This window comes from Rhyacophila brunnea, unplaced genomic scaffold (genome assembly GCF_057557595.1).
Source record: "Rhyacophila brunnea isolate RB1 unplaced genomic scaffold, BYU_Rbru_1.0 scaffold_22, whole genome shotgun sequence".
In the NCBI taxonomy this organism is placed as follows: domain Eukaryota; kingdom Metazoa; phylum Arthropoda; class Insecta; order Trichoptera; family Rhyacophilidae; genus Rhyacophila; species Rhyacophila brunnea.
Window position 1 is genome coordinate 9,015,477 of NW_028232882.1, and position 17,691 is coordinate 9,033,167.

Below are 17,691 nucleotides of genomic sequence, written 5' to 3' on the forward strand. Positions count from 1 at the left end.
TAACTAAATGGGCGATTTCAGACGGGGACACACGAGTCTAATGGCTCTAATTGTTATAGAAAACTACAGTGGTGGAACTTGAAATTCTGCCCAACCCTATTTTTTTATATAAAGTACTGCTTTCCTTTGCTACACACGATAAACGACGATGCATACTAGTGCAAAGTTTTAGTTTTATTCATTACCTCGAAAATATACCTATAAATCGGCGACGCCCATGTTTTCTAAATAGAAACCGTTTCTTAATTAGGGCTCGAAATGGACCGGAGCGCCCTTCCGGGTCGTAAAATCGGCAACATTGGCGCTCCATCTCGTGGAAAAAATAATTTTACCATTTGAGATAGAATGGCTATATAACAAAAAATCTAACACACTTATTTTTAGAAAACACACATAATATTATTAGATAACTATGTTAATATTTTCAGAAAATTAACGAGCGTTACGGTTCGTAAAATTTTCCATTTCGAGCGCTGTCTTAATAACGTTATTAACAATAGTCATTAAGAGATTCGGACCACCCCCAAACTTAACAAAAATGTATTGCGTGTAGTCTCTGGGTAAACGAGAAATCGGTAACATCAAAATGTCACAATATAATATAAACGTTGCAGATTTTAGCTTACCTTTTTATATAACTGAATTAATTTCGATTGATCGTTCGGTGAGATCTATGAGATTCTTTTTGGACCCTTTTTCGCTTTGAAATTGGCACGATGGAAGCATATTATTTACTCTTAAAAATGTTGGATAACAGACATCAGTTTTGTCTCAAAAACTGGATACATTTACGTCAAGTGCAATACAATAATATTATGTTTCGTACGTACCGTACCGTACCGTACCGTGACGTATGTGACGTACCGTGGCGACAAACACGTCATGTATTGGTTGTGGGCGGCAAAATATGGAAGTAATAATAGTAGATTTTACAACCGTATAACAGTAGTATTGTGTAAAATTGGTTTTTCGCCTGCAGCGCTAAATATTCGTATACATAGTCTCCAAACGTTAGTATTATGTTCAGATCAGATTTTTCACGATTTTCATTTTGATTCTTTAGTTTTGATGGCCGAGATAACATAATAAAATTAAGTAGGTAGGTAGTTGTTGATTCGACATACTATTTATTCGAGACTGAAAAATTATACTGGTTTTGATAGGCTGTGATGGAAATAATGTAATTTGTGAGTATGTTTTTCATTAAAAAAAAAACTCTGCTCCTCACCTGCATTATGGGGGTTATGCCATTTAGTTTCACCACTGGCAAAATATTAAAATAAAACACGCAGCGCATCTATTTTATACACAAGACTGCTATCAAGGGTAGTTTTTCATATTTTTTTTCGAAGTATTGTAATTTTTACAATAAGTTACATAGTTGTAATTGTAACCTCTCTTGGCTGTGATAAATTTTAGAGCGAGTGAGCAGTTTTGACTGTTTAGACGGCTAACTTATTGTAACAATTATAATACCTCAATACGAACATGGGTGGTTCACAATAATTATGGATCAAGTCCATTTTCCATAAAATTCGATTTTTTCGTTTCAGTGGCAAGATAAAACAGTTTTCTATATTGTGTGTTAATATCACAATTATTGTAGCTCTACAATTTTCCGCATAAATGGCAATACTAATTGATAAGACATCAAATTGAATGTGAATGATGTCCATTTTGACAGGTCCTTCAGCAGTATAAAGAAGTATTTGCTAACATTAATTTGCTAATATTAATAAAGCCTGAATATGCCTTTATGTTTCGACTATTTATTTTAATTGATCCATGTACTATCAAAATATGGTAAGTAGGTATATACTTACCAGTGAAAACATTCCTGAATTATACAAAAGGAGTTTTAACTTTAGCTCCAAATATCTCAGGATCCATTTTGATGGACTTGATCCATAATTATTTTGAACCACCCGTATGATAATCTACCCTCGTAAACTGGCTTGTGTATAGAATAGATGCGCTGATGATATAATACAAAAAAAATATATTACTTTTTTAAATTAATATTTTGAAAAGTGAATACACTGTAGCCATCTTTTGACAAGACTGTTAACCACTTGACAAATTGAATAACATTGTGCTAGTACATATTATTTTGTAATCTTCCCTGGAGAAATTTATAAAAACACAAATATGTATAGTATGTAATACTCTAATAATAATAATATATAGGTACTTAACTTTTTTTTATTGATCAATAGATTAAATTTAATAATGAAGACGTTTTTATTTTTAATAGGCTCGTAGTTGTAAATTTAATAAATCAATATTGAATGATGGAAAGTCGTAATAGGAACGGCCATCATTCACTAATTCCAACTGTGAGATAATAAAATAAACTGATCGGAAACATCTAAGTAAATCTACCGACCACAGAATAATTTAATATAATTTATTTCCTGGCAATTGTGTGAATAAATACATATTTTAAATTCTTGTCATTGTTTGGCACAAATTCCAATTGCTATATTGGCCTACCTATTTGTTGACAAAAAATCGCATGTGGCTATAATTGTGAAATTTGATATATTCGACAAAATTCGTAGGAATGTACCAGTTTCACTAGTGTAGCACATATTAGGCAGGGTTAATTATTCATCTATGGGGTGCATAGATCAGGGCCACCAATAAAAAACCCAAGGGAATAAAAAACCCCATAAATGAAAATCAAGATAATATAAAAGTGATGAACCATCAACTAAATTTGCAATACCTACATAATTATAAATTTCTGGTAGAAACGGTTTTAGTTATGTATAATAATTGATAGTGTATAAATCGACTATTATAATGTAATGGAGGTATCGTATCTATCAGAACAGTGCTCGGAATGGAAAAATTTACGAACCGAAACGCTCGATAATTTTCGAAAATATCAACATATTTCATTATTATAAAAAATAAATGAATTATAGGTATATACAATTCGGTGAATTTATAATAATTTACCAACCGGAACTGCGCTCCGGTCCATTTCGAGCCCTGATCAGAAATTTAAAATAAGATTAGAAGTTCTTAGTACAAAGATATTCACAATGAGTCACAATTCACAATTGATATTTTCAAAGCTCAAAATGAACCGGAGCGCCCCTCCGGTTCATAAAATCCCAGAGAATATCACTTATCTTGTTGAAAAATTAATTTGACCATCTGAGCTAGGTAGGCCATATAACAAAAATCTAACACAATTATTTTTATAAAATATACATAAAGTTATGTAGGTAAGTATATAAATTTTTAAACTTTTAGAGAACTCAAAAAGTACCTTGAGTAATATAATGTACCTAGGTACTAATAAAAGTCAGATATTTAACGAACGCACATCTTAAGCCGGGTACTCATTAGCGAGCCCGTAACTGTGACCGTTGCAGATACAGCAACCAGTAGACACCATATAATTAATTCGCGAGCCTAATAAATAATTTTATCACATCTATTGTCATCGGTTACAGTATCTGGGACGGTTACAGTTATGACTTGCTAATGAGTACCCGACTTTATAAGGTATTTTAGAGATTAACTGTTATTATGACATACTGCTGCACTTTTTTGTAAAAGTTCACGTAAATATTCTAAACGTTTTATCTCAGTGCAGCCCTGGAAAATAAATCACAGTAAACAAATGTGTGAGCTTATAACGATTGAATACACAATACGAAATGACTTGCAGCTAATTAATTAATCATTAGACTTAGTAACCTTTTTTTTCAACTTCACTTTGGTATATTGTATTTTTGGTTCTGTCTCAATAGAAGAAGTTCCTCTTTAGTAACATCCCGTGCGGGGGCAGGGGTGGCAAATTATTATATGAATAATATAACTTTTGAGAGTAGTTCCGTGGAGACGACAAATTTTTTTTTTCCTACGGCACTAATGTCATTCAATTTGTGGATAATATGTATAAATATTTTAAAGATTTTATTTATATGTTATATCCATTTCTTATTCTTCTTCTTCAACCATGTCCGATCCTAATAGGATCATATGGGCCTCCACGGAGTGGAGGTTAGTATTAACAGATTTTGTTTTTACGAGAAATGGATGTCAGCCATTGCTCAACCTATTAGGTCCATACTCTGACTCATACACAAATTGAAAAACAATAGATGTAGGTACTTGTCAGATCCAGGATTTGATTTGAGGTAATGAATTGTTTTAAATTCTGATGAAGGGCAACATTTTACCTAAATATGTCACTGGTTTTCTTCAACGCCTGTAATTCTTATTAAAATGTTTTCTTATGCTGCCCGATGTAGATTATATTGGCACGCGTTATGAGTGTCATCATTCTGACAAACGAAATTGGGAGAGGCCATTCAATTAGACGGCGGGATGCGCGTCATGTGATTGATGAAAAGCACATGACTGCCGGCATAAGTCGCGGCCCCGCTGACCCTAGCCAATCACCGACAACCGTCGTGACGGTGCTACTGTGCTTGACTCATTGAGAGGGGGAGTGCTCTGAGACTTCTTCAATCATTTTTATTATTCCATCGAATTAGATTTTTATTACCTACTATTATGACGACGGCAGGAATAATGGAAATCATCGCTGAGTTATTTATTTTTTCAACACTGTGACTGAGAAAAGATGTTATATAATATTATACTTTATTATGAAAATAAAACTAAAAAAGCTTAGTGAAGCTAACGATGGTAAGCTTCACACTTGTGCTCTGAAATGTATTTGGCGTGGTTGCAGATCCGTCTTTCATATATTGTATAAGCTTAAGAAAAGTATTTTATAAAATTAACAATCATTATTTAAATAATTAATCACGAAAATCACAAATAAGGCATTCCACGCTGCAAATGCATAGAATATTAATAATAGGATATTTCAGAAACTAGTTTGAGCTCACCACTCAATCCCTGTTTAAACAAGCGACTTCTTCTTCTTTTTCGGCCATGTCCGTCCCTTAGTTGGAGCACATGGATACCATATGGTGCCTCCAAGAATGCCTGTCGGCCAGCCTTCTTGGATCATTCCAGTTCATGCCGTAACTCCGCCGTATATAATCTATACATAGTATTTAGCGGCCTTCCAGAGCGCCGGAATTTGGTTGGCTTAAAGAACAGGCAAGCCAGGTTGAGGTTCTCTTCTGGTTAGGTCAAACGTCACCTATTCACTCTCAGCGTGATAAGAGACCGCATGGTTTGTTCTCTCATCTCCTCATCACTCCTAGTCTGACTTTAGGAGTAACAAGGAGATAAGAGAATGGACCATTGGAGCAGCGACGGCCATGGTAAAAAAGTCATCACGATAACAAATACAGCACAGAAAGAAGAATGTTTATTAAGACGATACTTCAGTGAAACGGCAAATAATTTTCAACTATAGGCGCGACGAAATTTTGGACTCGCTGGCAGTCGGAGAGCGAACGTCGAGGTGTGAATACGTCAATTTGTTTCATGATGGCGATGGGGGTATTAATTCTTAAATCGTGTAAAGATGACTAAAACGTTACCCATTTACTTGAAAAAGAAAACATGTAAATGAATATATTATTATTGTTACTAATAGAACATTAAATGGACGCATGTTGGATTTATATGACAAATTATATTTCGTTCGGCATGCGTCATTTGCACCTGCGACCCGCAATCCGCGCATCGCCTAGCCACGATCTTTTTAGACCATGCCTCAACTGAGGTATAGCCTTAATAACAAAAAACCATCATCAACTTTGGAGATTGGACTTTTTTAACATAAACACTTCTTGAATTAAGTCCTCGTGCCGAATTATCTCTAATTAACGTCTGCAGAAGACATTGGCATTGATGGGGTTAACAGTATGAATGTCGATACAAGCAATCAATAAGTAAACGACACTGATTTTAAATAGTCAACAAATATCAATTGAGTATGTCAAAGGCAATAACGCTTTGTTGTCAAAAACAATGAATATGTTGTGATAGGAAACACTCGCATATTGATTCTCTATCGAGGTAGTGGAAAAATACTTGAACTGCGGCAGTCACATGCTTTCTACTTAGATTGCAAAAGGTCTGGTGTTGATTTGATTTAATATTCATTGATAATAATAAAAAACTAAATGACTAAGTACATGCTTATTTTGTTTGTACAGTTTGAAGTAAACGATGTAACCTAACCAAAGAGATGAACTTTACTACTAGTATAATAAACAGGATACCTCGTATCGTTTTGTATTAAAACACTTGATAGTGATGCAAGAATTTTTTAGAATGGTGGAATCAGTGGCGAAGGGTGGAGGTAGGCTGTTAAGATCCACCATAAATAGTGCACACTAAACTTTGTCAATCATACGTATATGTTTTCATTGAAATAAGACTACAATTTACAGATGCTGTTGGTTAGTTTTTAAAATTCAATTAAACCCTGCGAAACCAAGCCATAATAGATAATAGTCAAAAAATACTCGTCTATCCTTAAAATATCTAAAATTAACAAATTAAATCATACATAACTTTGGATATTTTGTAGAGAGAAGAATATTTTTTATTTATAGTTTGGAACCAGCAATGCGTATGTTTATGTATTCTCAATCCAACGAAAACAAATAAGTATGAATGAAAAAGTGTGCACAATGTCATATCGGCCAAAATATACCAAAACTATAATGGTTTGGTTAGGCAGGGTTTATTTGATTTTTAAAAACTAATCAATACCATCTGTAAAATATAGTCTTAGTTCAATAAAAACAAGTATATGTATGGCCAACAAACTTTAATATGGACTATTTATGGCGTATCTTAACAGCCTACTTCCACCCTTCACTACTGGATAGAATTGACAACTGACATGCGTTGGGAACATTAATTACTGCATTGCTTGTAAATAAAGAAAGTCTCGTTATAGTAACCTACTTATTTGTAGATATGTCTATCGATTCTGCTGTCTAAAAATAAATATCTTTCGCTTCATATTGGGTGATTAGAAGATAAATAGCTTGACCTAAAATTATGCATTAGATCATCATTGATATTTATATAAAATATGGTAATAGCAGGACAATAAAAACATGAATAATTACAAGATAAAAAGAATTTTTTACATAGAACGTTTTTAAATTTTCTGTTCAATTATTATGCTCAATATACTCAAACTTGTACTTGATATGAAGTAAATAAAAACAAACAAATATAGAATACTGAAATGTCATTTTGATTTCCATAGTAACGCACGTATATATTAATAATTTAGTTGCTAGGACCATCTCCTTAACAACCAATAATAGTGGATTGGATTACGGATTTCTTCCGAAATAACTTTTCATACAAAACAGAATTAACTGAAAATGAATTCAATTCTGCTTAAAGATGTCTAAAAGTATTAAAAGAATGCATTGGCATCGTGTTCTGATATATTCTAAAAGTTTCAAATGTCTTGCTAGTCGGGAAGTTAGTTAAAAGTCGATTGCAAGATTTGTACTGGACAAACAAGAATACGAGCTAATAAAAACGTTGTAAAATCAATTAAGGGTTGTTCAGCTAATAAAATATGCATTGTAAAATTGACATACTCATTTAAAAATGCAATACAATGGAAGATGTTAAAACCATCCATTTACGCCTGAAACATAAAAACATCATTTACCACAATAATTAATGTTCAAATAATTGGGGACATATTGGTATTCAGAAATAGATGCCTTGTAACTGACATTGTTGATCGATATGACCACTATTATAGAAACAAATAGAAATAAATAAATTTATTGTATATCATATTTTCCACAGGCTTCCTGATAGACTTTGTCTCCGGGCCGGTGTCGTCAGGGTTTACATCAGCGGTCGCCCTCATCATTCTGACTTCCCAGATGAAAGACATTCTCTGCATCACAGTGAAGGGATCCACATTCCTACAGCAATGGGTCTCCATCTTCAGCGAGATTCACAACACGCATCCTTGGGATGTTGTTTTGGGCATTTCCTGTATCATCATTCTTCTGCTCATAAGGGTAAGTTGTAAAGATTACCACAGCAAGCTGTGTGACATTATTATAATGTATATTATTTCACAGTAAAGTTAATACAATACAGGATATTGTAGCAGAATATGTTTCAGTGCACAAATATTGTACGTCCAGTTTTTTTACTGAGAAGAAGAATATAACCGTATCACCGGCCTTCCGCGCGCTCTTAAGCGGAGATGGCAGGCCGTGATAACGTCAAGGCCAAAGCGGGGGTGGGAGACAGAAACGCACGGGGTATTTTGTCAAGGCTGGTATATTTTAAGTGGGTACAGGTTATTGTCGTGGCGGTGGGTTGGTCATGGCGATGCAGTCTTTTTGGCTGGCTGTCCGGAATGCTTTAGCTTGGTATCTTGCTTGGCGCCGACACGGTCCTTTTGGCTGGAGAATAGGGGATGCTGGCTTGGCTTCGCGTCCGAGGCGAGCAGAGATCCTGGTTGGTCGACGTCTGATACGAGAGAGAGCTTTTGCGGGCGATGCTGTTGGTTCGGCGTCACGGGAAAGAGAGAGCTTTTCGCGCGCATCCCACTGTCAGATTGCCGGCATTAACGCGCTCTCTGTTTTACCGACGAATCGACTAGTGGCGGTGCGAGCGACCGTTTTTGACAGGCCGCGTCTGTGTTTGGCGTGATTCTGAAGAATTTGAATTTACGATTCTTTGAGGCGGGCTACGCTCGGCAGAGGGTTGCGAGAACCGCGTAGAGTGGACGTAGGCTGTGGTATTTTGGGAAATATGATGGTTCGGTCTGCCCTTTGAGGTGGTCTCCTGTGGGAGACCTTCATCTGGTATCAACCTCTACTCTATGGAGGACCATGTGTGTTCTGCTTAGGAATGCATAACATGGTAATTGACTTTTATTTTAATTGACACAATGGTATGTGTATTTCATCCAGTTAAAGGTGTTTTTAAACTATCAGTTTTGCTATCCAATGAGTCTCCGATTCTATCGAGCTGTCCGTTAAACTGATGTGTAAATGCAAAACGGAAGCGGCCGACGGAAACCAAAACGGAGACAAGACAGGATGGATTTTCTATCAGTTTTCGTAACCGTTTTTCGAGTTGCCAGTTAAATTGACGTGTAAATTAGTATGTTGCCATATTTTTAATACTACTTTTCTAATTTGGATTGAAATATTATTATTAATTTCTTTAAATATAGGTGCTATATTACACCAACCAATATGTTTAGAAAGTAATTATAAAAATAATATTCATTTTTAGTGGATAAAAAATACATAAATATACACCGCCGATTCCGAACTGACCTGGCAACTGAAACCTCGACTGAACCGGACCAATACGGAAACCTCAACTGTACGGACAACAGAACTGACGTTTAAAAGGACCTTAATAATGATGGACCCTCCTGTCACTAGTACAATGCATTACTTCTGTAATAGACAGTATGTTTGATTGAGGATTTTTTAATTGCAGGTTATCGGTATGTACAAGATTGGACCTGCTGAGGAAGAATTGAAAAGCACAAAGCACCGAGTGATTAACAAGATACTGTGGATCTTCGGAGCGACCAGGAACGCGTTTGTGGTCATCGTCTGTGGACTCATCGGTTATTCCTTCGCGTACGATGGAAGCGAGCCTCCAATGAAACTGATCGGTGAGCACGCTTTAGTTAATAATTCTGTTGTGAAGCCCAACATGATCACAAAAACTAAGTTGAACTTAGCAACATAATAAACAGATAATTCTAAATCAAAGGGTTTGTTTGGACTATACGAGAGGGAGCCTTATCAAATTTTAGTATTACATAATTAGTTCACAATTCTTGATTGTTCGAAATGTGGTTGAATTTATTGATAGACTATATTTTATATAAATATTTTTATTAAATCTAATATTTTTATTAAAATGATGGCATTATTTTTAACATGCAGTTATGTAACTGAAACACAATGTTATTATTGTTTATTAATTATTCGAAATGGTGGTACCTATGTACAATAAGCTACCTACATTAAATTTGTATTATAATGTGAATGCTTTTAAAAAAGAGCAATTCGTAAAATACCTAACACTAGTGTCAGAATTTATCCTGACAAAATGACTGCTTGTGTGAATCTAATATTGTGTTGAAATACTTGCGGTCTTTGACAAATGGGAGTATAATTAATAATGTGAAATAACTCGCAGCTAATTTGAATGTTAGTCCATAAGTCCGTTTATCTTACACATCTTTTGGTTCAAATAGAATTGGAAACTGAAAATAAAACATGGCATATTTAGATGCCATGAAAACAAACTATAAACAAACTTCAAAATAAAACATAAGTACAAATAATAGAACAAAATATTGCCATTCTAAAAATTTTTAAATGGAATATAAATAATAAAATAATATTCTATCTCTGTCTCTATAAGCAAACTAAATCAAACCAATAAAATATTTAATGAAACGATCTATCTGTATTTATGAATTCAAATAACATGAATGCGTGTAATAGATATTAATTGATATATTTCATTTTGATTTCAGGTTACATTCCCCCTGGCCTCCCAGAAGTAAAGATGCCTTCATTTAGTTACGAGAAAAATGGCACTACCTACGGTTTCATCGACATGTGCTCCGAGCTCGGTTCAGGCTTGATTGTTGTTCCTCTTATTGGGCTGCTGGAGAACATCGCCATCTGCAAAGCATTCGGTGAGAACTAAATTCAACACTACATCTCTGACCGCTACCGCTTTCTATATTGTAACTTAATATATTAAAATAATTGGCGGTTTATCTCCAATCCCTGAAGCCATGTTTAATAATTAATGATTTTATTTTTTTACAGCTAACGGCAAAACAGTAGACGCAACCCAAGAACTGATTGCGCTGGGAGTGACAAACATCGGAAGCTCATTCTTCCAGGCTTACCCGTCTACAGGATCAGTTGCACGAGCTGCTGTCAATCATGCTTCGGGAGTTAGGACTACTTTCGGAGGACTTTACACAGGTAAATACATTTGAGCTGTCTATTAAATATTCGCTAATATGTACAGCATATAAACCATTTAGCGACGGACAAAACATCGAGACCGTCGATAGCTTCAAATACCTGGCGTTACACATCACGGGAGATGGCATTTTGCAGAGAGCTCGCTATCCAAATAAGAGGCTGGAGCAACATTCAACATGAGTGTCTGGGACTCACGATTGTACTCAGTCAAAACTAAATGCCGCCTATTCGTTGCTTGTATTCTGACGGTGCTGCTTTACGGTAGCGAATCATGGCACCTTACGAAGCCTCAGAGCAACCGTATACTGAGCTTCGAAGACAGATGTTTGCTACAGATACTGGGTGTGACTTTAGGAGCAACGAGGAGATATGGGAACACACCAAGCAGCCTCTCATTACGCTGAGAGTGAAGAGGCGACGTTGGACCTGGCTCGGGCACGTGCTGCGGATGCCAGAAGAGAACCTCAACATGGCTTGCCTGTTCTTCAAGCCGACTGGATTCCAGCATCCTGGATGGTCGCTAAATACTTAATCTATAGAGTGTATAAGGTGGAGCTACGGGATGCTGGTTTGACTCGGAACGAAACAAAAAGACTGGCGAGGGACAGGGATTTTTGGAGGCACCGCGTGGTGTCCATATGCTCCAACTAAAGGGGGAATATGGCCGAAGAAGAAGAAGAAGAGTCTATGTTCAACTGAAGTCAAATAGAGACAATAGACATCATGGCTAATTTTTAGAGGGTGACAAGTGAATGACAGTTTCGTAGTACGGGAATGAATATTCAGTATTTAAACCTTACTCCATACTAATAAGACGCCGTTAAATGCATACTATCCATTAATTCTAACCAAATAATTTGGATTATAGATAGAAGGAGTGTAATACACATTCTGTTTGAGGAATTTTGAAGGCAGTTTTAATTTTAGAATCAAACTATTGTATTTGTGGTTGTATTTATATATGTGATATCAAATCGTCTTCTATTGGCAACCCTGAAAACAAAATGGAACCTCGCCTTCGCATGGTTTGCAGTATGTTGCTTTGTTTACATTTCTCTTTATTTTACATGAGTAACTCGAGAGCAAATTCTAAACATCAGACAACTAATTGAAAAATGCAGAGAGTTTAATACCCTTATGATGTTATGCTTTATTGACTATCGAGACTGGTAGTTTTGGGTAGCCTCCAGGGAAGGCGAAGCAGAGGAAGAGCGTCTGCGCAATGGAGCGACCAAGTGAAAGAGCTGACTGGGGGCACCATCCATTCTGCCCTGAGAGAAGCGGAAGATCGAGAAGGATGGAAAGTCTTGGTCGCTCAGAGGATGGCGAAATTTAAATGTGGTCACGATCCTCAGCCATGAGTGCACGACCAAGAAGAGAGATTCATCTTATAAATAATAGTGAATGTATTCCTTTTGGCTGCCTACATAAAATTAATGATTTACATAATCTTTCCACGAGGCGTTTTATACCGAGGGCAGACCTGTAAATTAACAAACAAAAATGTCACAGTAAAAGTGCGAAGTTCTCTTCAAATGACACTGCAATGCGATGTCACTTGTGGCTAACTTAATCAGTAGACCAGAGGTCCTTTTTTTGGTATAGAAGAGTTTTTTCAAAATCTTCGTTTCTATTTTAACATTCAAAAATGTCCAGTCGCTCTCATTTACTAAAAATCGTTCATGTGCGAAAGGCTTAAAATTGTGGCTTAATTCAAGAACTATGTACCTACCTATATTTGGACAGCACTATGCTTCTTTAGATAAAACATATCCAAAAAAGTCAGTTATGAATGATGACTTGTAACCTTTCCTAAACCTAAACCTGCAAACTAAATATCGACCTAATAAGAATTTAATGTTGTGTCATAAATATAATATGTCTGATCCGATCCAATGGCACATCTGCATCTTGTAGGATAAATTTCAATAATACCGACTGTGTAATAAACTGATGTTTTGTTTTATTTCAGGCATGCTGGTAATTCTATCTCTTCTTTTCTTCACTCCATGCTTCGCGTACATCCCGAAATCATCTTTGGCTGCTGTCATCATCGCAGCTGTCATATTCATGATTGAAGTCCATGTTGTCAAGCCTATGTGGAGATCCAAAAGTAAGTGCATATACAGAACGTCTCATTCTTACTTAAATTCATTCCCAACATTGAACACAAAACGGGAACTGGCTTACCCTACTGGTTGTGGTACAACAAGCTACGGATCTCAAGTGTGGCAAAATATGGGATAAACCTGAACACTTGTTAAAGAATATGTTATTTTCAATAGCTACATCTGTATCATAATAATGCATTAAAGATTGTCATGTAAATGTAATAAGCATTCAATATTTGAGGGCAGTCAGTGCAATTTATTTTACTCTTTTATGGCTGCTTCTGCTTCAAAACCTTGGTCAATGGCAATGGCTTTTACATATCTATTTTATTAATCTCTTCTGCAATGTGGAGAAAGCTAAACAACACCAGCTGCATGTTTTACTTTGACTTCTTAACTAACGTTATGCTATCTTATTGTTTCAAATAAATGTATTACGACTAATATTATTATAAATTTGAATTAAAATAATTATTACCAGTCATTATTATATACCCAGTTGAATCGATGTAGAGTAGTGAGTAAAAGCTGAATCGTATGTATGACAAAAATTCACATTTTTTTTTTAATAATTTTCTCCAGAGCATTATCCCAATAGATTGGACAAATAGCTAACTATCATGTCTCGGAAAGAAAGTATTATGTATTTTAACCTTCACTCTGTGGAGCCTCATATTATGCTTAGCTTATTATGTGTACTGACAATTAATTTCTCATTTCAGAATCAGACTTGATCCCCGGAATCGGAACATTCATATTCTGCCTCGTCTTGCCGTTGGAAGTTGGAATCCTTCTTGGAATCGGTGTGAACGTGGTCTTTATTCTTTACCATGCGGCCAGGCCTAAGATATCTGTCGAGACACTCACTGTAAGTATACCTTTAATGCTATGTGGGTATATCACAAATATATCGTCGGTGTTTTGTAAAAAGGGCGAATTAACCAAAATGCTCCTTTACAGGAGGAGGATTTTTAACTTTTGACATTTATTTGTTTTTTACCTGTAGATGATTATAAATATCTAACAAGTTTATAATAAAGCTTAGAAAGAATACTGTCATTATAATAGGTATTATTATATAATATTTTAAATGGCCTAATATGTCACATTTGCTTTTTATTTCGTAATTTTAATTAATTTAATTTTAGTCGATTATCGTTTTTAAGTACTTTCCTGTAGAGATAAAAATTCGCCGTTTTTACAAAACAAAGCTAGTTGGGTACATACTGTATTTTCATTTAAATCTCGATTTCGTCAAAATGGTTGATTCGCCCTTTTTACAAAACACCGACGATATATTAATAATAAAAAGGTTACCAACGATAAAATCAACTGTAAATCATTTCGCATTCAGATTCATTAGCATACATAGTGTATTTCCGATTCACTGAAATCAGTCAATACCAAGGTTATTAAATGTGTACATAGATATCGCAAAGACAAACTCTGAAACTTGATTTTGTCCCAACACATCGCCAGTAGATTATGTTCATTTTTTTATTCTTTCAATTACATACTTCTAATTCAATTAATGTTAAGCCATATTTCGACCAAGCAAGCAAATGTTTGTTCTTCCCCCACTCCAGCGAAATTCTTATGCTCGCTCAACAAAAAGCGTAACATTCGCTCGCTTGGTCTATATTCGGCTTTAGGAATCAAAATCTTTACCTATTTTTTACTTAGTATTGTCAATATGATTAAATTTATCCTCTGATCAATACGGTTTTGTGGAAATTACGAAGGAAATCTACATAAGTTCCATATTATTGTCATTAAATAAATAATATTCTATAATATAAACAAATATTATTTCCAGAGCCGTGCCGGTGAGCAATACCTGATGCTTACCCCCGATCGCTGCCTCATCTTCCCTTCGGTGGACTACGTCCGTCGCCTGGTCACCAAGTACTCCATCCGGCAATCCCTGCCTGTGGTCATCGACTGCACCCACATCTACGGAGCGGACTACACGGCCGCCAGGGTCATCGAGTCTCTCACGTCCGACTTCAAAGCCAGAGACCAGTCGCTGTTCTTTTACAACCTTAAACCGAGCGTCTGCAACATTTTCGAAGGGCTCAGTCCCACCGAATTCATCGTGTTCTACGAGTTTGAAGATATCGACAGACTGCTCAAGGAGAGCTCATGCTACAAAGCCAAGGAAATTGACATTGTTTGATTTAATAATTAATTTCCTGTTTAACGAGTATGCGTATCTGACCCAGTAAAAAGTCAAACCTTTTGAAATATCATCTATTCCACAGACTATTAACAGAGAAGTTTTATTTTATTGTAATCGCTAACCATGTTGTTTAAAATTGTTACATTTGAGTAACAATTAAATTAGTAACAGACGGTAACTTTATATCTGAGAATAACGGTGATATTATGTTGATAACTCAAATTCTCAATTTTTTAGGTTCTTCTTTGTTTCAATTTATTTAGTTTTAGAATGTGATATCCTACAATGATAAATAATTAGACATTTTCGTATTAAAGATAAAACTTATTAAGTGCACTATTTTGATATTGCACTTAATGAGTTTTACCTCTTGATGTAAATACTACATAAGCAAAATTATTTTCCTGATTTATACATGATAAGACTTAAAAAAGTGTTGTCCTGAAGATTATTTTTTTTTTTTAAAACAACTGCTTTTATTTGTATTCTACGTGGAACATGACGTGTCTTTTTAAGACTATGGCAGCTGTTATGGGTTCAAAATATATTATTTAATTTTACAGACAAATGCATAATAATATGAAAAAAAACCCAATGTCTTGAATTGTTTTTCTTTGGCAATAAAATTATATATGTGCAACTTTTCTTACGAACATAATTAAATATTTATCAAAGTAGTATGCGACTGTGACTACAAAGTATGAAATCAAATATTTTTGGTCTTTAATATTGAAATACGGTTTCTTGAATTATTGATTTCATGTAATCGATATTAATTTCAGATATTGCTTGTTCCGGCAAGACAAATTTCTCTTTTAAAGAATGTACCTATCTTAATTATTAATTATCTTATTTATAGTAAGCGAGTAAAGAACCAGTTAAGTCACATTTAAAATCAAAATAATATAACATATCCATTTGTATTTGCTTTTTAGATGGAATTAATAATTGCATTAAATAAATAATGCATCCTTAATACAGATTTTCACAACCAATTTATCTGATGTACATATGTATATTATAAACTTTTGATTCTACATGTGACTATTCTGTACTTTGTAGCAACTTAGTAGGTATCTGTATTGTTTCTTATTGATATATGCTTACTCTTGCAATTTAAGAACAAAGAATATCAATAAACTGTAGTTGTAATTATTTAAAAAATATATTATGATAGGAGTTTGTTTTTATACGACTTACTTTTGATTACTATACTAATTAAATATGCCCTCTATACACATTTAATTAATTGTTATCGCATTTAGTTAAATTGTAGTGATAGACTTAATTATGTATGTGTTAATTGTAGGAATTAGGTTAGTGAATAAACTAACGCTGGTGTCTTGCCCGACAGATGTAATTAAAAACTCACATGAAAGATTCTAATAAACTTACAGAATCGAGATATTTTTTTATGAAACTACTAAACAGTATTAATTATTAATCATTTGTTTTATAAATGTTTCAAAATATAATTATTAATTCGCAATGCTGTTATTTATTGTTACTATTTCTTTATTTTGTCCTAGTAGTGTGATAGCGTAGAATGTAGATATTGTATTAAGACTATCATAATAATTAACTCATAGTATTTAAAATAATCATGAAGCTATCATATAGCCTTGAAAACTAAAATCTTGTAACTCAATCCCTGTTAAAAAAAATAAGACCTATCAAACGAATGTATTTCGTATTTAGACAGACTATTTTAGAATTTAAACTGTAGATAGAGTGTTACATACCACCCACCAAAACTGATGTAGAACCATGCTAGCTTTTACAACTCGACTTCCATCATTTTAGTTTTCGGCAGCTTCACAGGTAGCATTAATAGTGCCAGGTACTTTGTATAATTTACCTGTAAACTTAATTGAATGTAAAATTATGTATCTCCGTCAAATCTCATTTGTGTTTACATATTAAGAAATCATATTGTCTTACTTTACAAACCTTCTATGTCTACATAATCACAAAATGTTGAGTTAGTAGTTATTTACATTGAATTAATTTATATTATTCAAAAGTTTTACATTGAGTTTTAATCGAATGAATTATAGAATTTAATTGACATAGATTGTTTATATAGTGAGGTATGTTGCATGTTGTTGCCTTTTAAGACATTACACTTTTTGTATTGCTGTGAAAATAACAAAAAGGTAACTAATTCTAAGTGTGTTAATTTTAAATTAAATCATCTTTCCAACACCAGTCATGTGATAAAAATATTAGGCAGACTATATTATCTTTTTAATAATATAATAAAATATAATGACAAAACAGTTCATGTCCACATATCATTTTGCATCGTTGAGGGCAAACAAATATTATGGATCTGAAACGCTTATTTCTTTGCAAAATCATTATGATTATTTAAAATAAAACATGGATGTTTTTGTAACAATGTTGTATATTTCTCAAAATATATCGTCTAGTTTCAAAACGTGACATTAATAACAAACAACAAAAAATCATA

The 17,691-nt window shown here is 34.3% G+C and overlaps 1 protein-coding gene across 1 annotated transcript in view; it reads left to right on the plus strand.

Annotated features, from left to right (window-relative positions):
• The window catches only part of Esp (Epidermal stripes and patches), an 80,111-nt gene extending 62,675 nt beyond the window's left edge, over positions 1-17,436 (plus strand). Inside the window, exons 6-12 of the mRNA XM_085949961.1 lie at positions 7,738-7,958; positions 9,406-9,586; positions 10,463-10,627; positions 10,764-10,925; positions 12,901-13,041; positions 13,762-13,907; positions 14,856-17,436. Of these exons, the coding sequence (XP_085806087.1) occupies positions 7,738-7,958; positions 9,406-9,586; positions 10,463-10,627; positions 10,764-10,925; positions 12,901-13,041; positions 13,762-13,907; positions 14,856-15,215 (1,376 nt within the window). The 3' untranslated portion in view covers positions 15,216-17,436. The remainder of the gene's footprint in view (positions 1-7,737; positions 7,959-9,405; positions 9,587-10,462; positions 10,628-10,763; positions 10,926-12,900; positions 13,042-13,761; positions 13,908-14,855) is intronic.
• The last annotated feature ends 255 nt before the right edge of the window (positions 17,437-17,691 follow it).